At 43.4% G+C, this 24,478-nt stretch overlaps 1 protein-coding gene across 4 annotated transcripts in view; it reads left to right on the forward strand.

Moving 5' to 3' along the window:
* The window catches only part of LOC136433399 (transmembrane protein 151B-like), a 34,408-nt gene extending 12,050 nt beyond the window's left edge, over window positions 1–22,358 (forward strand). For 3 of the 4 annotated variants that reach the window (XM_066425566.1, XM_066425565.1, XM_066425567.1), the window contains 5 exons: window positions 17,392–17,565; window positions 17,895–18,041; window positions 18,695–18,841; window positions 19,462–19,886; window positions 20,683–22,358. In XM_066425566.1, coding sequence (XP_066281663.1) covers window positions 17,392–17,565; window positions 17,895–18,041; window positions 18,695–18,841; window positions 19,462–19,886; window positions 20,683–21,814 — 2,025 coding nt within the window. In that variant the 3' untranslated portion in view covers window positions 21,815–22,358. Of the gene's footprint in view, window positions 1–7,220; window positions 7,393–17,391; window positions 17,566–17,894; window positions 18,042–18,694; window positions 18,842–19,461; window positions 19,887–20,682 lie in introns of those variants that run through there. The other variant, XM_066425564.1, reaches the window with a different exon arrangement.
* The last annotated feature ends 2,120 nt before the right edge of the window (window positions 22,359–24,478 follow it).

Genomic DNA, 24,478 nt, shown 5'->3' on the forward strand with positions numbered 1-24,478 from the left:
GTGAACTTTACTTTAAAGTAGCATGTTACCCACGGGGACAGACGAAATCAGCAATGAACCCAAGGCCATTACACGCTGACGTAGTAAGTGTAACAGCTGTCTCAGTGGGGAATAGGGGAATCGAAACTGGTATGATAGCAGCTTTAATCTAACTATCTTCAGGCTGCAATATGTGATGGTAGGAATTTTAATTTACATTCCAAATTCCAGCTCCAGGCAATGTTCTGATTATGTAGGTAGGGAGTTTCCAGAATGAGAGCTTTGAGTGCTGAAGAGCCTGCAATGGAGTGTTCTATTTCCTTCAGAGGGTTGTTCTCCATCTACTTATGTAACTTGTTGAAGCTAAAGAGAGATTTAGTAAAACATCACTCATGAACAACCTATTTCCTGCCTTAGTCAAGTATGCTGACCTTGTTTCGCAGACTTTTGATTTTATCTTCAGACGTATCCGCTAATAGGCGAAGGTCCCATTGAGATATTCTTCATTCAGACATAAACTATGATGAAACACGTTTTCTAGACGCTTTTACAAATGAGGAGCACGCAGATAATTGTCTGGTAAATGCCAGAGGTAATGCATGCAGTGTTCAACGTGGTCGTTGTAAATTGAGAGAATCTCAAGACAATAGATAAATGATTGACCTTTTCTTCAGAATAGAATCCAATTTGTGCAGTACAGAGAGATGAGCTATCCACACACCCCTGCAATCAAGTCCGCGCAGACATCTGGGACAAATTGAGATCATCACGGCAACTGAGGTGACTCTATGTCTGCCCTAACACTGCTACAATAGGATCACACGACCTTCCTCGCTAACAAAATTCATCTCGTGCTGTCTGTTGAGGTTTCTACACTCGTAAAATGTTTGCACTTCCATTAAAGAAGAAAAGGGACACGTACAATGTACAGCACAATCAGACACGTATCTCCTGCATTTGGTTGTGTTATAAGTCACCTTTACGACTATTGATACGCAATAGGGCAAGTTAGCTTGTAAAAGATTAACGTGTCAAGATTTTAAGATGATGGAATAGGCTTGAGTCAGCCCATTGCAACACTAGAAGGACGTACGTGCGTATATTTGAGGTAAAATTCATTCTCTGTACTCAGCCTGCCGTGCCGAATGTATGTTGATCTAAGTTTTGCTGCAGCTATCTTGTCAGGTTAACTAATGAATACTGGGGTTCCTGTAGAGTAGGGATTACTTGCCAATCTCCTTCATTTGTCATGGACCAGACAGGGCTTTGGGATGAAATTAGACGCATTACACCGAGCAAGGATCGTCTGCGCAGCTATTGCCTCAATCACGTTACAATGTAGGATAAGTAGATTATCACAGAGAAGAAATGAAAGTGAGGTTATCTAATGTGACGGCCTGTCCTGTGGCTGTTTTAGCAAGTATTTGCGAAGGTTCTTCCTCTTTGTTACAATGTTACACAAGAACAGTTTCGCAGAAACGTCAGCTAATAGGATTTTTCTTCTGCGAAAGAGCTGGTTTTGGATTGTAGTTGTGGAACGACTTTGAAAGTTGACTATGCAAATTTCATCATAGAAGATACCGTGATACCGTATAGTTCATATTCACGCGATGGTGGAGGAAGGAGCATAAAGCTGGTTTATAACATTCCAATCAACATTATACCCCATGATCGATAAATGATGTTTTATAATTATTTTCTATGTTATCTACTTTATTTTTTTGTTTGGTTCCCCGATTTCTTAAGATAAAAAGATACTGAAATAGTAATAAATAAACTCAATCAGAAAATGTAACCTCAGCGTAATCTAGCGTTTGCATAAGCAACATGGATAGACTGAAGTTAATGATGAAAGTACGAAGGAGCTAGAGCGTTAACATCGAAAGGATACGTGAGAGATGCTACAATACCGGACGAGCAGTGATTGCTTGCGTTTTGAACCAAAAAGAAATGGAGTGGGGCTAAATTTCCTTTTTAAGCTTGAGGATTAATAGACATAAACAGCACTAGTCTAGTCCCGGAGTAATTGGGTCAACAGCCGGTATGATCCAGTATTTACGTGGCTATGGGGGATCCTCGAAGTTGTCTCCATCAGGAGAAGGAATGATGGAGTATATTTCTCTAACCCACTTCCCGATCGGTATTGGAAACCACACGCCAAATTAACCCAGTTCTTTGATTACAGCCAGGATGTCTCCGAAGTCCGTCATCCGGAAAGAACGCGTGGGTCACCGCAGGGGAAAACTGGCCGAGAAACTAGCAACAGTTCTATTCAACAGCTTTTTTTAGACTTTATTTGTCACCCCTAGGCACATATCCACAAATACTTAGTAAGACAATTGTGGTCACACAGCTTGAACATGTCAAACATCAATATCGGTGGAATCATGGGTAGCTTTATCAAAGGCAAAAAGTGGCAAATGAAATACAACTGAAGATATTGATAAAGTGAGCCAAGTGTACGTGGGGAAACATTTACAGCACCAGACAAGAAAACAAAACACACCCTTAAATTTCATGAATATTCAGATCACGAAGGTAAAAAGTCTAACGTCACGTCCAGGTGGCTCAGTGCTTCATAAATGTGATTTACCCAGGTCACGGCTGTCACTGATAGCGAGCTGCGCGAACGCTAGCTTTAACACTATTGTGTTTCTATCGATTGACCCGACAAAGTCGATAGTGACGGCAGCCCTGCCCACTGGTAGGCCGTCAATAGACGCGCGGGGGGGGGGGGTATTATTCTGACATGCCCTGCCGACTCCTGCTCCCCACACGTCCGCACCAACCTCCGTTCTAAGTCGGGGCCAATCAGTCGTGTTTGTTCGGCGTAACGGTCAAACGATCCGTTCGCATCCGCATTCCTGAATTATGGGGGAATTTGACAATAGGAAACGATTGCTCTCCAAGCAAAGGTTGGGCTCGGACTGGTTTTTGGCGGCCTTTATGCGTTTTTGTCGGGCTGGCGACATAACGAAAACGGGACAAAATAGTAAGCTCGACAAAAACGCCTAAAGATACGTCAAGACCAGCCTGCATGGAGAGCAGGAAACGATCAGTAAAATGGAACAAGCACTCTCTTCCAAGAATAAACAGTCTATAACTGTAACACTGCTATGAGGTAAACACATTGTTATTGATAAGGGTAACACTAGTCTGCTGGGAATGTAACATGACATTGAGTAATGAATCCTCAATTAACAGTACATTTGTATGCATGAAGATCTAACATGTGATCAACAACATCAATCGTTAGAAACAAGCACAATAATTTGATTTGATTTTTATCGGCCCTTTTGGTACATGGTATGGCTTTTGTGAGAACAAAAAGTGAAGTATTCTTAGCATTCAAATCAATGACGAATGAACGTTATTTCGGGGCTTTAACTGCAAACGGAAGGATAGAATGGATACAACATGCCGTGAGGGCTCAACGTACAAATCAATGCCATTGGTCCAGAGTGGAACATTCTCCAGGAAGGTTGAGAAGACACTTAAACAAAAAAGTACAAGTATTCGTCCAAATTTCCAGGTCCATTGTATGATACAGAATACCACAGAAGGAACAAGCCTCTTTAGTACACATTTATGACTTTTAAGATTGTGGAAGACAGCTGTCATTACAGGCCTCTCGCCTGGGGGGCGTCTACTTTATGTGAACCCCTGTGGAGAGATATGGTGGTTAGTAAAGCATTCATCACATTCATAAAGCAGCTCCGTCGTTATCACAGCTCCGCAGCTTGTTCACCCACTGCGTCTGCTGTAAAGGCGACGCAAACAGGTGCTCCTTTATGCAGGACGATTCCTCATTCCTCCCACGGAAAATAAAACCAACACACGGATATGATGACAATTCAACTGGAAACATGTTTATGTCAGAAAAATATGTATTTGGAGGCCGCCATACAGCACTATAAATTGACGTTGAGAATATGAAAAAAGAAACGTCTGTGGAAAACTCGAAAAAGCCATCTGTTCGCGAATCCGTCTTGCAAACTGCTGCAAATTGGATTGCCGTTACAAGATAGCAAAAAAAAAAAAATTACTAGAATTTGACCACTATTTCCGCCTACTCGTCAACACGACCATTCACATTTTTTTTACATTTGAAACGTTTCACCGTTATTTCCCAACACCCCAACGCTCCAGACGTGATGACAGTCGTGCTGGGCGATATTCACTGCGGCAGGCAGTTGTCATGGTAACAGATATGACGTATCGGACCGTGACACAGCCTCCAGATCGTGAGCTCTAAATTAATCATGAAACTTTGCATCGCTTAACGGAAGTAGGACACTGCATAAACATAGGCATTCGTCACAGGGCTGTCCAGGAGTGGGCCAAGTGAAGGGGGATCAACGTCGTTTGCTCAATGGCACCATAGCCTAGGATAGAACAGCGAAGACATCTGGCCTACGCTTCATACAGAAACTCGAGTTCCGCATCAGACCTTCACCAAATGACGTTAACTTTTACGACTGACGTATCATAACTGCTTCTTATATAGTATCTGCATATATCATATAAGTTGAACATCTTGTTTCATCCAATTAAGACAAGTTGTTCAAGGTATGATGGTCGTGTCTTGGCATTTCCTTAGCAATTATGAAAAAGAGGACCTGATTTACATGATTTATGTCTAATTATGTTAACCCTTAATAAAATTCCAAATGCTGCAAGTATGCCATTACGGTTATTTACGACTATGCAATTATAGCACTTTCTTATCAATTGTGCAGATTAGGTGTTTGTTTGCATATATCTATAGCTTTCGATATCTCTCTCTTTTTCATATATGTATGTCACATGTTTGAATAGTCCTATCATGGAACGCATTGGATTTATAAATGACCTCACTAACTATACAAACTAGAACCTGATTTGCATAATCATCGTATTATCATGTCAACTATCTTAAGCTACATACCAAAAATGACGACGACCCGTCAACCCCTCCTTGAATTATTCCCTTTCCAAACCTCAAACAAAACATATGAGTGATTAGATACAAAAATACAACAGCCTAGTGTCAAAAGGTCGGCAGCACTGAGGAAAATTAGCCCAGAGAATACAGTCCTATAGTTCTGAGATTCATCATGACAGGCAACTGACACTGAGGATCAATTTGTTTGAAAACATGATTTTGCTGGGGTTTTTTTGTGTGCATAAAGATCCCTATCAGGTATCCGATAGCTCCACTGAAGTCACGCTCCTAGCGGCCCGCCTGACTAACTGGCTCCATATCAAGGAAGGGTGCCCATAAAACCCCTGACAGCGAGAGATTGTGTAACACCGGCTACCTATCAGGCTATTTGAAAATCGCCAGGCTTTGAATAATCGTCTCTCAAATGTTCGCGAAAGTCTACTGGATATAGTGGATACAGCAAGGTCGTGCTCAGATCGATGGGGATCGCACGACTGCTGTCATAATTCTCAAACAAACAGCGCTGTCACCATTACCACGAGTCCCTTGATAACATCTCTCTCGTGCCTGTCTGTTGTGCTGACGTGAACGGATCGCCTGTGGCTGTTCAGATAACTGAAGGAGACAATGAGAGGAAGGGGAGTCAAGGGTACACAAGAGTCACAGAGTACAGTAATGTCGAGCTGAACTTCCTCTTGAGGGAGATAAGGTTAAAGGAATATTTCGAAGGTTATCAATGGGCCAAGAACAACTTTTGCGCCAACATAGCGTTAATTCCAATGTATTGCCACAGCGTGATTGAATATTGTACTATATAACCACAATCTGAAACGACACATTTGACTGCATTTGTAGGTACAATATGACCTTCTTAGTTATCTGCCAAAAGGATTGCTCATAGATGTTTGTTGATACATGCCAAAAATGAAGTTACTGTCTTCACAGATCTATTTGAAACTTGATTGAATGTGGCAAATCAGCTGCTGAGTCCATTTGTGTTGTGGTTAATGAATGTGGCTAAACAGATTTGAGCATGATTGTGCCATTAGGTATTATAATTACAAGACGAAAGAGGATGGTTACATGTATTCATGTTTGCAATTTAACTAGATTTTTTTCAGAATACTAGTAACACATGTGTTCTGCATAAACCTTTCATTTGAGAGTCCCTGTTAGCATGATTATCAACTTTTGTAAGAGACAAACGGGAGGAAAATCGGCTGGTCACGTGATCAGAGCACAAAGTGATTGACAAAGTTTTGTTCGTTCCGATGTCAGAAAAGTCAAACCGCTGCAATGGTGCCAGGCCACGCCACGTTGATTCCATCCTTGGCAAAACTGATTATCTGATTATAATTCAGTCACATTAGATTCTATGAACCATTAAATCAGACAGCTGAGCCGACTGGACATATCACTAATACTGACAATAACGTGATCATGTCTTCAAAGTAGGGGGGGTCACCAGTGCAGAATGACACAGCCCTGAGTCCAGCATGGTATACTGATGCTTTTTAATGTGCACGGAAGTTGTTGAAGTCACTGAAGACTGGAGATAGTTGAAACTTGACAAAGATCAGGATGCGCAGTATTATTATTTTTATTATATCAGCTTACAAACATTTAATAAGCTGATACACCATGTGCAACTATAGGCAATCCAGACCAAACGAGACCTCAAGCGAAAGAAGATGGTTGGCAGTATCGGAATTTTACCTCTCTGGCCCGAACCTACCGAGAAGAACGTCTGTTCTTTCATGCCCTGCCCCATGCCGTGCAGCAGTATCAAAATCTACCTGGTGATTCCTCTGCATCTACTATTCTACACTACATCAATCTTGATATATGCCAATATCATTATCAACACCACCTCTCCCCGTTACTTACCAGCCTCTACATCCATCTACATTCATGAGCACTGAAGATGAGGGTTATCAGCTGATACGTCATTTTGTGATGTATCCATTAGAAGGTAGCTCTAGCACGATGGGTAGACACCATCAAATGTAATGAGCTAGCTTCTTATCTAGCCCCATAATGTTTTCTTACCAGCTGGAAAAGGTGTCGGTGAAGTTTTTATACCCAGAGAAGCCCTCCCAGTATCCCCAGAAGCTACAGCTTTACTGTTTTAGTTGGTTGCCGACAAGGCCGATAGCACCTGGCTCGATTGATCCGCAGCCGCAGTGGGAAATGTGCAATATAAAGCAACCACATAAAATCTATGGCAGAGTCAGGTAGGCGGATAGCTCTCGGGCTGGGACGCGATAAGATCATTCTGCGCCCAGGCGGTGAGGCCTCGAGTAGCAGTTCTCTCGTTACCAAATCCGTTTGTTGTCTGGTGGCTATCTTTGCGGTCGGAGTGGTAACCGTACTTGATGTCGTCTTACGGAATGGGGCATCTCAACCACGCAGGCGATTTCTACGACGAACTTTCTTCGGATTCAGAGGGACCTTGCGAGAGCGAGCTGGTGTACGATCCCTGCAATGAGGTATTCTATCTTTATATGATACCGCTAGTCGCAGGTGGTTAGAGAAGGAGGTAGTCGTCGGAGATTAGGAGTTTGGTGGGTGGATTGTGAAGATCTTTTCATGTTATGGAATAACAAACCACCACAATCCTTTCGGTTCCGGATCCTTTTGGCACTGGCCTCTTGCTTCATGTTTTCCGGTGCCTTTTGCACCAGTGATAGTTGACGACAGTGTGTTCAGATTAGTATCGAAATCCCTAAAAAAAGGCCATGTACCATGTACAGAGAAAATGTTGCCACCTGTATAAGCTAACCTGTTATTACGTTTGACCTTAGACACCTCTGCTTCAGATGGCGGTCTCTGCACCGCCAACCGTGTCAATCATGGCCACCGCGGGCCGACCGGGAGGCTGAAGGGCTAATGTTGCAGGCAACCGTTTCCATTTTAATTTTCAGCTTATCGCCGTGACGGCAGCCCAAACCATTGCTGCTGTGATTCAATGTCAAGTTTTTAGGTTCAAGTTTGATGTGTACATGGACTATCCTCATGGCTCCTAATGCACAAGGAAACGGATGTCGTTTCATGTTTCAGGAAAAAAATGCACACGGTGCCACTCACTGTAGCGTCATTGGCGTATTTGTATAAAAACAATGAAATGATGTATCAAGTCCCGTATTTTCGTATGAAGTGCTCTTTGAGATAGTTTAAATGCTACCTGTTAATTCACATTTGGGACCCTGTTTTTTCCCACTACCTATAGGACAGTAACAGTGCAGCAATGGAAATTTACTATAAACATTATTTTCACGGGAGCAGAGACAGTAAATGAGTAACGGGGCACAAATGAAGCAGGCATATGAGGTTTATTGGGATCACCCAGCAGCCAGTTGTGCTTATCAAGTGTTATTACCCCAGTGTGAGTGTGATTCCTTGGAATCAGTAATTTCTGCAAGGTCAGATTTGAGGCACGTACACTCCACATGTTACAGTTCTGAATGGGGTAATCTTTATGGATTTTTGTGTTGTCTCATACCTGTCTTTTATTCCTAAATCTATGGAATGACTGTACTTTGCAAAGAGGGTTGGGAAAAACAAGAAACAGCTGATTGAGTAGGTTTTCTTTTCAAATGGTACAGTTTAATCGTCTCAACTATGGCACAAGATGATCAAGAGACGAAGATTTCTGCAACACAATGAGACCGAAAGCAGCTGCAGTTAATGTGTACTTAAATTACGAAATATCACCGTATCTTATTCTATTTGAGATGAATTTACAGGTGCTAATAGTGATCGAAATTTTCACTCTGTGTGGTTTTTATCTTGTATATATATGTGTTTCATAGCAAAACGCGTTGCTTCATATCTACACTTACATTCACGGAAGACAAAACCCTGAAAGACAAGGTCCTCTTGTTGTGCTCTGGATGGTAATGAGACAATTACAGCTAGATTGTATTTCTAAAGGTATTGTGCCGTATCGATCCGCCCGCGAACCTTTAGTGCGTCGTGACGGGCCAGTCCTTTGTAGTAATCCCGGACCACCTTACTGGGGCCTCCCGCGGATTGCCATATAATGTTCACGCCTCAGGTGCCCCGTTAGCTGATAGATCGACGACATTAGCTGTAAAAGAAATGGGGGGCTGATGGCCACGATCACAAGTCCACCGGGCGGATCGTATTCACACTGATGCCAGAGATGCCCCCGTGGTGCACGCGCTTCCAGGAGCACACAAAGGGACATGCAATTCGCAATGTGTAATAATGTTGTACATTCTATATCTAGAATTATTAGCTTTTAATAGCTAATATCTAGAACTATTACGTCTAATATTCAATACCTAGAACTATTAGCTGTTTTTACCTTCATGGCTGCACCACAAAAACTCAGTACAAGTACTGATTAGGGATATTAGATTTAGAAAGTATCAGCAGCAAATATTACATGAAGTATTGAAACTGCATAGAGTAGCTAACTACCTTGACTTACAATACAAATTAGGGGAAGTGCTATAGGTAGAATAATATTTGTGGTAATTTGTGAACATTTTATGGCTTTGAGAGCAAGACGGATGAACGGTGGATGAATGATGAACGACACATCCCGCGTCGTGACGCCCAGTATCCCAGGGGACGGCTTGCGTTAAATTAGATCGGACATCAGAAGACCAAGGAAATTTTTTTAGACAATCAGCAGCAAGCAACAGCCACCTAGCCCCCTTGAACACAAAACGTAATGTTATGTAAACACCCGATATCGTTCCTCACTACATATCTAATTTTATTACTCGTAACAGCCAACAGCCCGACAGGTCTCAAGTTAGGCCGGCCGTTCAGTAAAAGTGGAGATACACGACTTAGTGATGACATAAAGTATCCACTCTTCCTAAATCTTATGGGCTGACTGCTGATCCAGGTGACGGTCGATGTGAGAGCTTTCAGATTTATCTTTTGTTGGAGGAAATCATCATTCTGCACGTGCGGGGGTGGGGGTGGTGTGTGAGGAGCAGCCCCCCCCCCCTCATTCAAAATTTTCTGTTTTAGGATTTAAGGGGTGGACGTTCTGCTCAAAGTTTGCAATGTATTATGCAACCAGAGTCTCAGAGATGTGTGCCAATCACGGGTTCACAGAAGGAAACATTGGAGCGGCCTGTTTGATAGAAGGAATTGATCTCACGGTGCTATTCTTGCAATAATACCAGATGTGACAGCTTTTCATGATTGAAAATCGTTGATAAGAGGGACAATGGACAAATTAAAGGCACCGTGGCAATTTGAACGGCACACGTAGATTAAGATGCAGTAGATTCCAATAGAGTGTCGGGAGTTTTAGTAATGACCTTGTGTCCAGTGTGACCAGTAGGGAACAGACGACAGTGCAGCATCTGATCAGTTGTTTGTCTAAACCGCCCCCTTGCAAACGACCAGACACGATATGGGCGGTACTTCATTAAACGGATTTCTAGCGGTGATCATTCAAATATCAATATCCTATCATGTACTCCCTGCGACCTTGTTGTGCGCTGTCCTGGAAATTGGTCGATGATGGGTGAGATTGTTGTTGCAGTAATCATCCCCGGGGACTGTCCAGTCGCCTCCGCGGCTTCAAGTCTCCACAACAGCAGGAACATTGCATCCGTTCATCGAGGTGATAAACTACAGAGAAATATTTACGGCTTGAAAAAATAAACAGCACAGCGGTACAACTATCATATCCATTAAGTGAGATATGGACAATCATAAGCGATGGAAGTAAACGAAACTAAACCTAAATGAGTGCCGATGGACCCATTTCGGCAGCGCCCGCCCTGTGTGGTTTGCTGCAGTAGCGCCATTTGTTGGTACACCACAATACCACATACTGCAGTGTTAATGCTGTGGTATTTCGCTGTAACATCCCCTTCATTTACAATCTGCCAATTTGGGCTGTATTGGCCATCAAGCATGACTGAATATCTATATTGGAATCATAAACGGGCGCGCACACACGCATTAAACCTCCACGAATCTGAGAAGAAGACACATGAATCTCAGCGTTCTGGAACTTCCTCAATTATAGTAATACTACGATAGAGACGCCATATCTTTCAACACACATTAATCCCAGGCACAGCCTGACTACAGATCACGACTCGCTACGTTATCAATAGTGTTCTCTGATTTGAAATGAACACTCCAATCAGAACATTTTCCAGATGGATAGTGTTGCACAGGTAATCAGGTAGTGCCGACGTGTGCAGAATGATACAGCAATCCGAGAAACTCATAAATCCAAACTGAAGGATTAATAAAACTTTCAATAATGGTTTCAAAAATGGTTCTCGGCCCTTCCTTATATCTACTCTTGGACAGATATACTTGCACACCTAACCAGACCACGGCAGATATTGGTGAGTAACGTTGCTGGGAATGGTTTAACTTAGTCTCTTATGTCTCTTATGTGTTAACTGGTTCTTGGGACGTGAGTGTAGATGACAGAGAAACGAAAACAAGGGAGTAAACGTCAGCCTAAAATAGAGCTATTACCTGTGGTGCCTTACCCAGACAAGGATATCTTTAAGTCCGTTTTAGCATCTTAATTGCAGGAAGATTGTATCAGGCAAGGCAATCTTAAAAGCTGATAGGTTGCTGCCATAAAAGCTCTTCTGTAGGTAATGGGGCTGCACAATTTACTTGCCGTACCCCTGGAAAGAGGCGTTTCAGAAACCCAGGAGGATCACAGCCGAGTTTTAAGTAGGCAATTTCTCACTGTACAGCAATCTACACTTGAATCTGGCTTGAGATAGTGCAATGGTTATCCTGTAGCATCTATATTCATATGGCAATAGCCCTTTTGGCCACATGTGTTTTAGTCAGCTGGAAAGAAATCGATGAATAAATGACTGATTTATTTACTGCGATGTACATTTGTATGGCAGGAAGGCAGGCCACGTCAAGATAGCAATATGAAAGGTGGCAGATTGACTCTTCTAGACAGCAGACAGATAGCATCATCTGACATTACTTGACATTCAGATCTTCTCATTACCACTAGTAGCAGGGCATTACCAGATGATAGTGTGTAGCCGACCTGGTGCCAGTTCAGTCCCATACCTTTACACGATGTCTGTGTTTGTAATGAAAGGGACAGGTCTAAAATCCGAATGTCTAGCCGGATGCATTCCATTAAAAAAATCTAATTCCATCCAAGGGCTTTCCTTTGCACCAGGGAGATCTTAAGTTGTTCTGCAAACTGAAACGAAGTTTCTTATTTAACCGTCCTTCTTGGCACCCCACTGGCTGGCCTTGAAATCTATCAACACGCGTGTTTTTCATCAGTTGGACTGCTCAATTTCCTGCGGCGCCAGCCGAGTAAACCAATGATTTATGGTCGTTTCAGGGATGATCTAAGTTTCAAGGTTGTCAACACAGGGACTCTGCTATTGAAGGCTGAACGTTTTCCTGGAAAAGATTAAGTTCCCTTGTAACCGCTTTTGATGTGCCGAATCTGTGTAATAACAGTCCTGAGTGCTCAATAAACTCTCTATGGTCTGTGCACGGTTGACTCAGAGGTCTCTGTAGGTTTCCGTGAAATTGAATCAAAGTTGAAATTTTTGTGCCTTACTTTTTTGGTCGCCACTGAGAGATCTGGCCGTATTTGGTCAACGGAGCAACAGAAGATGTGATCAGAGTCACCCTCCGGGGTACATTATCTACTTATTGGTAAAAAATATCAAACTGCCACATGAATATATTCACAAAGGTTGACAGGGGATACAATGTCTGGAAGCTGCGCATAAACGCGCTATGTCAGCGTCTGCACTCCAAGTAAGTAAAGTGGCAGTTTGACACTGCAGCTTCTGAATCATCCAATCCAGTAGGTTAAGTATCAACAGTGTCTGTTTATCGACTTCAGAGACCAGGCTTGTAAACAAGATTTCATCTGCACTCACAAAATCCATACCTGGAGTATGGCGTTATCGTGTGATTTTTATCAGGTTGACACAATACAACTAACGTTAACTATCTCATTTTACAATCTGAAAAAAACTTGGTTTGTGGTGTCGTGTTGGCGCAACGGCTAGGGTGTTTGGCCCAGAATCCATAGGTCCTGGGTTCGAATCCTCTGTCATGGGCACCGACGTTGTGCCCCTGCAGCTGGAAAAAGCACTTGATACGACTTTCCTCACCCCACCCAGGTGTAAAAAAGGTACCTGACTTCGATCGGGAAGGTAAAAGGCAATGGAAGGAGAGAGATGGGCTCTGCCTTCCAATACAGTGCCCTAGACACATTGGATAACAATTCACTGCCCCTACGGCCTAAAAAAGGTTATGGGACTACTTTTGCCTTTTTTTACCATAACTTACATGTGTTGACATGGTTTATTACGAACAGAAACATGGTATGTCAATAGCACAGTGGTGAACAGCACCAATGGCAGAATAATGACAGGATGAAGAAATATAAGATGAATTGGTATTTGCATCTTTATAGCCTTGTGACCTATAACGATCTATTTGACCTTTGTTGGTCTGTTTCGTTTAGATTCTTTCTGGATTCTATGCGTTTTCCTATTACGTCAGGCTAGTCAAAATTTGATGCCGATATTTGGTTGTGAAGGGCTTCAAGCAAACTCTTTTTGTAGTATTTCGTAGTATTCTATGTGGTACCTTAATGTTCCAGGTCTGAGTCAAAACAAACTAGTAGTATACAAAAAGGAAGTAAGTTCTTTCTTGGTATGCCATGCACGTACTGTACAATGTACAAAGGAGAGAATATTAGCAAATACCTCCGGCAAATGAGAAGCAAGAGTAATTGATGTTTTGCACGTCTTGTCGGATTTGCACGCCTGTTTTCATTACATTTAGAACGTTTGTAATCAGTGCCATAGTTATATAATCTCATTTCATAAACTTTCTGGCGTATTGCCTTGCGTGCTGATTACGCCACTGTCAATTTTCAACTTAATTTGACATCAAATGAGCTACATATCGAATATCAAAACGTTTATGAAAACGTGCAAAACTATACTTCTTGATAGAGTCGAATAACAAATCTGGATTAGCTTGGTGTGCATTCGTCCTATCAGATGGTCCCAGGCGGTCAATGAATACCCCACCCCCGTGCTTACAAGTTGAATATGCGATAGTGTGTTTTACTATCGTTGTGTACTAATGAATGAATGAATGAATTGAAACTTATAGACTATAAACTTATAGACCTCAAACAAAGAAAAAAAAAGTTATCCAGTGTTGCACATGATGGATTATGGGGCTTTTCCGAGCAGTCAGCTCAACAGAGAGCATTCATCACCTCATCAGTCACGGCCCACGCTTGTCAAATAAAGGCGGTAGCTTTGTGGACTGATAGCCCGCAACAAAGGATGTAATAGAAAGTGCTTTTTACGACGATAGAATCGACACCCGGTCCGGTGCTCTCCCGTTCTGACAGGGAAGGTCGTGAACGTGAGATTAAATCTCGCCTCTACAGCCAAATAAAGTTGTCTAGTATCAGAGTACATCATTTCCATCGGCTCACAATAGACTCCATCAAAACTATGCCGAAACGAATAGGACTAGGTACATCATTGGACACTTGGATTGTTCATGCAATGTCATGAAATGTTCATGAAATCATCTTTTCCACTGTTCCCCATGGTTCCTATTACAGGACAATGCGAAGGCGTCAAGACAATCTATTGTGATTTACGTTCATTACCAGTAGAGCTGGCTCTCTCGTGACTCAGATAACGAATAGATCTGCGCTCACGGCCGTTACCAGCAGATCTGCACTCACGGCCATGGCAGGTTAGCTGTAGATCTGCGTTTACGGTCATGGTGGGTAGATCTATTTTCTCTACAGAAGAAGCTTTATTGGAGAAACAAAAAGGACAGTGACTTTCGTACAGTCAACTACAAGCTACAAAAAAAAAATACAAAACAAATAAATCTTAAATCCGTGATATCTACATAACCCGCAAGTCTGCAACAGATCTTCACTCGTTGGAATGGCTAACAGATCTTCACGCACAAACAGGACAGTTGAATCTTGTCATCAACATAACCAAGGACATTATATTCTCGATCTCACGTGACGGAAAGGACGCAGCTAGCTCTCACTGGTGTGATCGATAGGTCCTGACATTCATGTGACGTGTCACATCGATCTACCAGGCCTTGTGAAATATATACGAATATAGAATGCAGTACCGAAGGGGTTCGTGAGTGGTCGTATTTCTACATATGAAAGCATGCAAGTTAAAAACAGATTTGAATCTAACTGTCTGACATTTCAAGTTAAGTCTGTCCGTAGGGATTGTGAAGAAGGCTCTACCTGTACGGTTCTACAGATGAAGCTCATGCAACCGACCGGACTAAACTGCGGTTAACAGTCGCCTTGGGAATCCGCCACATTTTGAAATCTTTCAATGCTGCAAGAGGTCGTAAAACGTCCATTACCGGGCGGAATTTGGCGCGGCGCCGCCAAAGTAGCTGGTGTTGAGGGCCATAACAGGCAGGACCACTGGGTTTGATGGACGATGATGTGCTCGTGACGTTGTGACGCACGCAATTCGCTTATATCTTAGTGCCATTTCTGTGATTCTTAGAACCATTTATTCGTCAACCGTGCTCTTCGCAAATCGTTTGAATGAACTGAAAGCTACAAGATTGCCAATTTATTTATTTCTTTTGTCTGTTTGCTTACTTGTTTCATCTCATTAATTTTTTTCTGCAGAATGCTATCATAACACTACGCCTTTTTGTACGTAACATTTTATATCATATGTAACAGAGAAGACATCAGCTAACCTCTATTGAAGGACTGTCTAAGTCTAAGAAACATGTTAGACCCCGCGATATTAGTACATCCTTCATCTAGACTGCAGCTCTGCTCTTCATCTCGCCAAAGTTGATGACCCGAGCTCGTGAAGGCCGCGGCCTGTCAGCTAGAGACGCCTTTATTCTGTAATGACGAACGACACTACCAGTGTATCAGGAATCAGCCGTAAAAACACCAGTCGTTCCGCTGTAATGACGTCTCTGATAAAAGCGCCGTTGTGCCCGAAAAATGTGACAATCCCAGTGGCTCAGTGCTAGAGGGCTTAGGGTAGCTTGAATTTAATCTTGGACCTGCATCATTGTTGCAAGGACGCCGGTCTAGTAAGAGCTAAGTGCATAGAGATAACGCAAACGTGAAAAATGAACGATCATGGAAGGAACGCAGCCGGATGCCCAGCAGTACAGTGCAGCCAAGTATTTTTCTCTGTCAGATTTCAGGCCAATTGCGTAAATAACAAAAATGTTGAAGGTTCATGGTGGGTGTTAGGCACACGGCAACGAAAGTTGCAAACAGAATAAAGTTAACATCTTAATCTCCAATGTCATACATGGACATCGGGTGAATGACCGTAGGTATTTCTTCCAAAGGCAACATAACATTTATGGCACTGGGCTGTGAAGCACCACGTCACCCGAATTCAAGCTTAAGGCGGAAACTTGCATATTGTCAGCTTGTAATTTACCTGAAATCAAGAACTGTGTACCAATGATTCCCTCTGCACATTATACCCTTTCAGCCCATCGGCACATGCATGCATACATGTGCCCCCTTGACATTAAAGTTACATTCAAAATGCCTCGGGATAGAGACAGCTGACGCCATTACTATTTCTGTTATGTGCCTTGAAACCATTTTTACTGACTCCAGGGGTCTGCCTAATTAGTTGTATCTCAATTTCATCGTCTGATTTCTCATTGCAGTTGTAATGTACTAATAGGTTGGTAATTATAGCACTAAAAGATTGCTCTGGAAAAGGTAAAGCCATGCTGCATTTGTATGCAGGTGTATGTCGTTGGCATTTGTAAGCTCGTCTTCGTGGATGTGTTCTTATATGTAGATATATCATTTGTACTTAACCTACTTTTACATTATCCACAAAATCATTCAATAATGTCATGAAGTTAAGATGTGTCCTACTATAAATCACCAAATCATTTCCAGTTGCCCGATGGGAAGTGATTTGATTAATGAACACCGCGGATTCAAGCCAAATTATTACCAGAAAGAATAGCTCCGTAGGAACCTTGACGATGTGTTCAAAGCTATCTATCACGGTGTGAAATGGGTGTGATGAATACTGTATTGAATATTGGCGCCCAATGTCAAGTATACCGCCACGTTTCTTCCTGAAAGTCGGATACATAAATCATTTACTTTCGTGCCACCTGCCTACGGTAATAACGCGACTTGGATGTATGTAGTGGCGCAGTGCGTGCAGAAAATCTCGTTATATCTTAATCATTCATCGTTTGTGTTTATTGTCAAGGCCTTATACATCGTGAAGCGTGGAGATTCGAGATTTGTTACATCAATATTCTACACACAAGTTTGTCTGCTTGTTTTACAAGTGGTCACCATACTCTTCACAGCAACGCTTTACAGCATAACAGGTGACATCATCAAGCAAGTTTGAAGCGCACTTCCAAAGATACCGAAAGCCAACTTGTCATGTTTAACATGGTGTCTGTATTGTTATCTTCAGGACTCGACAGTGCAGTATCCCATCAAGCAGAGCCTGGCTCAATCGCTATGCAGGGACACGCACTGGAAATGTCTCATCCTGACGATCCTGATCTACGGCTGTCTGACTGCCGTGGCCTGGTGCCAGCTCACCGTGGTTACCAAGACATGGGGCATGGAGGGGGGTTCTGCACAGGTACGGCTGTGGGGCGCTGTACCACTGTTTATACAACATGTGATTGGGATGTCGTAGCAGCATGTAGGTTGAAATACACACGTATTGCCTTAAGTAAAGACCTCTCCAACACACACTATGGGTAAATTGGGGAAAGGAGCGACTAAATAGACTCGATGTCACAAGTTTAAGTGGATGATATTACGTCTACTCAACTTAACGTACTTTTTCTTCAGCTAGAAAATGTATAATAACCACGGGTATATTGATTTGACTATAAACTACAAATGACTACAAATGTGACAACAACAACAATGACAACATTCCTGTTTGTACTTTCTGTGCCGTAGCCTCCGGGGCAGTACCACGGGCTGCACCACGTGTCGCCCTGCAGTCACGGCTATGTGTACATCCCCATGGCCTTCGCGCTCATGCTGTACGTGGTGTACCTGGTGGAGTGCTGGCACTGTCATACACGGGTGGAGCTGCAGACCAAGGTTAACATTACAGTTTGCTCTTTAAGCTATGAGTGGAGAAACATGCAAGACATTTTAAAACACGTCTAGTTTTTTCAGGCTATCTTTCCATCCTGTTTGGCATGTGCTGGTATTGGTATTCATCGTTTGTCAGTTTGCGAATTATCAATTAGTGGGATCAATACAGGCTTGGTGGGGGATCGGGAGGCAACAATAACAATTATTCAGAAGACTGGCGTCGCGGTGGCGTAGTGGCAGGGTGTTTGGCCCCAGAACCCAGAGATACCGGGTTCGAATCCGGGGTTCCCTGATTTGTCCCGTTGACGTTGTGCCCTTGGGAAAGGCACTTAACACGACCCCCACTTTACTCAGGTGAAAATGAGTACCTACCTTCGGTTAGGGACGTCCCTCGGATAGGACGTTAAATGGAGGTCCCGTGTTTGAGAAGAGCCACACTTCAAGCACGTTAAAGAACCCAACACACTTATCGAAAAGAGTAGGGTCCTTCCCGGTGTGTGTGGATCATATGAATCTATCTGGATATGCAGCTTGTACTCTTCAGTACCTGGTGTGTTACGCCTTGATGCGGTTTACCGGGTATGCAATACAAACAAACAAACAAAATGTCACATGGCTCTGTAGGCGGACTCTGAGCTAGCCATTCTTGTTCCCAGGTTGATGTGAACTCTGTGTACGAGACCATGCAGGCCATGAAGGAGGCCACGCCCTGCATCTGGTGGAAGGTGATCTGCTACCACTACATCCGGCGCACGCGCCAAGTCACCAGGTACAGGAATGGGGACGCCTACACTACAACACAGGTGAGGAGATTTCATAGACCACATTTGTCCAAGTGATGAAGGAATGGTGTTCAAGAAATTATCGAAAAAAAGGACGCTTCGGGGGAAACACTCAATTAATTTGGCAATGATGATGGGAACTCGGTCAACGCCGTTATTTTTTAAATTAAGAAAAAAGGACGCCCAGACATGGCTCAAGCGGTCTTCCTGACAAACTGATGTGGACTTACTGCCGGAAATGGGAAATCGGATGTGGAGTAGAAAAGTTTCGTTATCAATCAATCATCACAAATGTGACACATCTAATCCAAAGCAGTTCAATCATAAGCAAAACGTAATACCACTCTTCTATTGATTGCCTTTGTGTTCAGATTAGATTGCAGACACGTCTAGGGGATCACGCATATCGCTACTTGCAAATGCCACAGTACATGCTGTCCAACAGCATCTGTAATTATTCTGCAAACTTACAGACTTTGGGTTAATCTTACTACGTATCTGAGGTATTGCGACCTTGCCCAAACTTTATCCACTAGTTCCCAGTACCATGCACTTGCAGCTAATCATGTACATTCTAGCTGCCTCGCTGCTTACCTACTTCATACTAGCTCTTGTTGTTTCACTTTGTCGTCTCGACCCAGGTCTACCATGAGCGCGTCAACACTCACTGCGCTGAGTCGGAGTTCAACTACTCCCACTGCGGGGTCAAGGACGTCTCCAAGGAACTGGTCGGACTGGAGGACTACTCCGCCACCAAGATCAAGTTCACCAAATGCTTCAGCTTCGCCAACATCGAGTCTGAGAATGACTATCTCTCCCAGAGAGCCCGGTTCTTCAGTGAGAATGAGGGGCGGGACGACTACATGGAGACGAGAGAGGGCATGCACCTGATGAACGTGGACTTTAAGGAGTACATGATCGCGTTCGCGGAGCCGGACAAGCTGCCGTGGTACCTCTCCCACGCCATGTTCTGGATAGCTTCCACCTTCCTGCTGTCCTGGCCACTGCGCGTGCTGATCGAGTACAAGACAGCCTTCGTGCATTACCACGTGGAAAAACTTTTCGGGTAAGTCTTCAGTCACCGAGATATCTACCTCAGGATATGATGTAAAATTAGCCATGGCAACACCGAACTGAGTGCAATAGAAACCTAGTGCAATGGAACTGATACCGTTATGTCATCAGAAAAAGGTAGATTCGTAGAACCTGCTAAGTTTGAGGACCAAAAGCGGTTTAAGTATTACCGAATTCATTAACACGCAAGACCGAAAATGGAGCGGCAAACAAAAGGACTGGAATCATTTAATTCACAAAAAAGGTCCAATATTTCCACAGACAGTGCAGGAATCGTTCACTCGGTAATGTTCTTTTTGCATAATGAATCTTGCAAAAGATTGCCCACCCACGGCAGACCGATAGAACTGTAGAGAAACTAGGCAGCTCGATAGCACTGGTCCGTGATTTGGGTCATCAAGATGTGATCTTATCGATTGACAACGCGGAGTTTATTTCAATATTCCTTCCGTCTGCCAAACGAACCTTCTGCCAACTGTCATCACAAAACGTAGGTGCTGCAGCTAAGAGTTGCTGCTGCTAGCCTAAAGTTATTGTTTGATAGCTAAGCTTTTTGTGGTACCTTTACTTCAGTTCTGCCTGCAGCATAGATGCGTTTGGATAGTAACCAGTTTTAATAATCAGTGATCACTTTACACTTGAGACTGACGCATGAATCTGCAGTGTAGTGACTATGGAATAATGCACTACCCTGAAATGTACAATGTCAAGGCATAAGATAGCATTTGCCATCGTTCGTTATCATCAAATATTGTTTTTCTGACAGAAGCACACTTTTCTGTTCTCAGATGTGACTACATGACGCCCACTGAGGTGGACATGTGGAACTCCACGCTCAGGATCCCCAGAGTCAGCACTGTCATCAGCAACCGTTCGCTGGAGTGGCGCATCCAGGCCAATCGGGAGATAGTACCGAGCTATTCGGAGGCTCTCCTGATGGAGACCGCGGCAGGTGGGATGGCGTACCGCGTCAGGAGCACGGGCCCGTCGCTTGCGTCTCTCAGCTCGTACTGCACGGGACATTCTCGGTCGGGAACGTTACACCGTAGCAGGCACGGTGGTCAGTCCTGTGGCTCCCTAGTTAATTACACAGTGAACGGACACGCAGGGTTCTTGAACGGCTTCCCAAGCCTACACAGACCCAGAGGTAGCAGTGGCAGACATGGAGACGGCCCGGGAAGAGAACCAATACACGCCAATAACAACTATGCACACAGCTCTGCAACTCAGAGCACTCGGAGGGACTCCCAACATTCGGCCGGACACGGTAACGACAGATGTACGGAAGCTAACATGGAGCCAACGAGACCCATAGCTAACGGCCGTGTGCATGGTCCGTTGACGGCTGATCAATACTGGAGCCCCGGAGATGTCGATCACAACACGAACAGTGATGGGCGGGGAGGGATGCCCGTTCACGCGGCGACTAGGCCCACCAACGGAGATGATCACACGGTTTCGAGTGCTCGTCAGGTTGTAGAGAGTAGGGACAGAAGTGATAATACCGAGCCTTCAGAACCCAGAGGGAGCTCAGAGTCGGACCAAGCGAAACAAGTCCGCAGCAGCGCAGTTGTTGGTGGCGCGGTCACTAATGCACCACAAGGAGAGTGTAGCTCTTCCGATGCACCGACAGCACAAACCCCTGTCAGTACCCCGGCGGAGAGAAGGGGTTCAGGCGATGAATCAGAAACAGAGAGGGGAAGGAACAGCTTGCCCAATGACGTCACAACGCGTAGCGCTGAAGCCACAGCTTCACCAGCTGACCCGTCAACAGAGTTGACTGTTGTGTTGAGTGGTGACGTCACCATCACCATTGACGATGCCCCTCCCTCTTATGATGACGCCCTGCAGATGAGACGACTAGATTCCCATCACAGACTCGTATCGACAGACGATGTTCCCATTGAAACTTCGCTCTAGACTAAAAACTGCTTTAGTATCGGTGTCGTCCAACACATCGATATCGTAGAACTGTTGCTTTAATAATGCAACTCTGCCACATGTTGAGAGTTCTCATCAAACAGTGTGATGAGGTTGTATAAATGAATTATGATTTGAATTGAGATCTTCCATTGTTCGTCGACATTCTGACATGACACACAGTGACTATAGATAACAAAAAGCATAAATTTCACACATGTCAATATATATGTCTGGAGAGATATAACTTTGACTGTGTTCAGAGGAAGGACGGTCATCTGCAGAGACCTGACAGTATTTCCACATCTTTGCAAAGAACAACATGCAACATGCATGCAGTATTCTTCTACCAACAGCAAACTTTACGTTTTCAAAGCCTTGTGAGAATTTTATGACAATCATTTAAAAATCCCTTATTTCAACAAGGTTTTGTGACAATTAACGGAACCAGAATGTGTCAGTAATACCCAAGTGACTGTCGTAAGACGTATTTTTCGACATTGCAGCTCGCTAGTTTGGACTATTAAACAATACGATCGAAGTACATGAGCATCTGAGTGTCATAAATGAGCATTGATAGATGTCCATGTTAGTGTAAGCTTACTGACTGGAATCATTCAAGTCCTCGATAGTTATTGGTAGTAATAGTGCAGGTGGGTCGATTTAAGAGAAATATTTTTCTTAAATAGACGAACGCAAGAATAAGACAAGGGACCATGGTCTTGGGGCCCAAACTAGCGTACACATGTATATCATTCCACATTTGCTACCGGTACACACCATGTGATCCTTATCGACATACATTCGCAAATTCTATCTATTTGACTTATTCACAGGAGAGACAATCGATTGTTGTGTACCATTGAGTATGTCCAGCATGGAAGGGATGACAATTTGCTTCATACGCTGTATATCTGACAGCCGTGTAGAATGGTTATGAAATGACGGAAATATCGGTTTCAGGGTTTACATCGTCGGAGCCCCTCCTGACCTTTTGACGCTGATCGTTTTCAAATGGATCTTAGGATGTAATCACGTGATGGAAAATTGGCCGATGACACGGGCTCTACTACTGGTATTTCTCACTCCTCTCACTCAATTCCCGGGGATTAATGTTCTCTCCATCGATCCCACGGGCTGAAATTTAGTGCCATTGATTACGGCGGTAACTCGGCTCCACCCCCTGAATGTTAAGTGCGTCCAACTGTCAGATGAGCCAATCTCTCTTCGTCTCGGCTGATTTCACGATGTTATGAAAGTTGCATTATTCTAGTCGCGTTGTGATGATGCGGCTGAGCGCTAGAAAGGCAGTATCAGCGATGTCGTCTGTTTCTGTACATATCCGTAATTGCGCTCAATGCTAATGAACCGTTAAGCGGAAACTGTATCACAGCATCGACACATTTCCTGTATCATTTCTGGTAAGAGAAGTAGACGATGTCCTACAGCAGCCCGAGATGTTAGATTTCAATGGGTTCCACGGGCTCTTTGGTACTGTGAAGATACATATCAGTAACAACATCCACTCGCCATGTGAATTGTCTAATATTCAGCAAGCTGGCACGTCATCGAACTTTGTTACAAAACCAATCTACAATCCTTGATTACGGACGTTGCATATCCGAGCAACAATAACTTGTGGAGTGATAAAAGTGTTGACACGAATAAAACTTCGATGGCGGCCATGTACAATAAAACTTCCATACTTCCTCATAGGTTGAGAACAAGCCAAGCTAGGGGGTAAAGACCTTGGTACATTTCCAAAATCGTAGCGGAAATACGTATTCCGTGGCCCTTAATGGCTCATCTGAAGAAAGGTGACAACATGATCAATTGCAGGATTGAAATAATTGACTTTTTTGATTCCGCCGCATTCAGACTAAAAAAAAGTCGATTTAAGGTCGAGATGTGACTGATTGCACCGGGAGATATTCCCAATTGTTGATAGGATTATCCGTGCAGAATCACAAGTACTAAACACGAATATGTCTTAATTTAGTCTGAACGTTACGGTCCAGAATTTGAAGCGACCAGTGATATTTGTTAGTTATCAGATATCGAAGATAAACTCCTCCATTACAGTATGACTTTTACAGATATCAGCTAGGATTACAATAATCATGTCAAGGAAAGCCAGTAGCATTAAGGTCTAAAGCGATAGAAAAACCTCGTTTGGAAATAGTTATTAAGCAATTTCATCCATCTACATCAGCATCTAATTCTATTAGAAGATGTCAGTTAATCAATAACGTTTTATTCCATCAAAGACAAAGGTTGTAGTGATAGGTGCTGTGTACCTTTTTTTCATTCTGGTATCATTAAGACTCTTTTCACAAGTCTAGATCTCTTGAATATAAGCAGTGGAGATAGTACTCACGAAACCAAGGAATGTTATAAGTATCGTATCTTGACACCAGTTGCCCGAACTTCGTCTGTAAAATGTACTATCGGCCGGCATGGTTCTACCAGGGCTATTGTCGGAATTACTTTCTATTATTTGCTCATGGGAAAGGTAAAACTCTGTGAAGTTACACAACAAATGACACAACTGTTCAGCTGCTGATAAACCAATCAGGCTATGATGAATTGCTGTCTGGTCGGAGCTGATAACGGACATACACGTCTAGTCAGGAAATTGAGACTGTCTAAATTGGATTTCGAGGC

Source organism: Branchiostoma lanceolatum, chromosome 4 (genome assembly GCF_035083965.1).
Source record: "Branchiostoma lanceolatum isolate klBraLanc5 chromosome 4, klBraLanc5.hap2, whole genome shotgun sequence".
Taxonomy (NCBI): domain Eukaryota; kingdom Metazoa; phylum Chordata; class Leptocardii; order Amphioxiformes; family Branchiostomatidae; genus Branchiostoma; species Branchiostoma lanceolatum.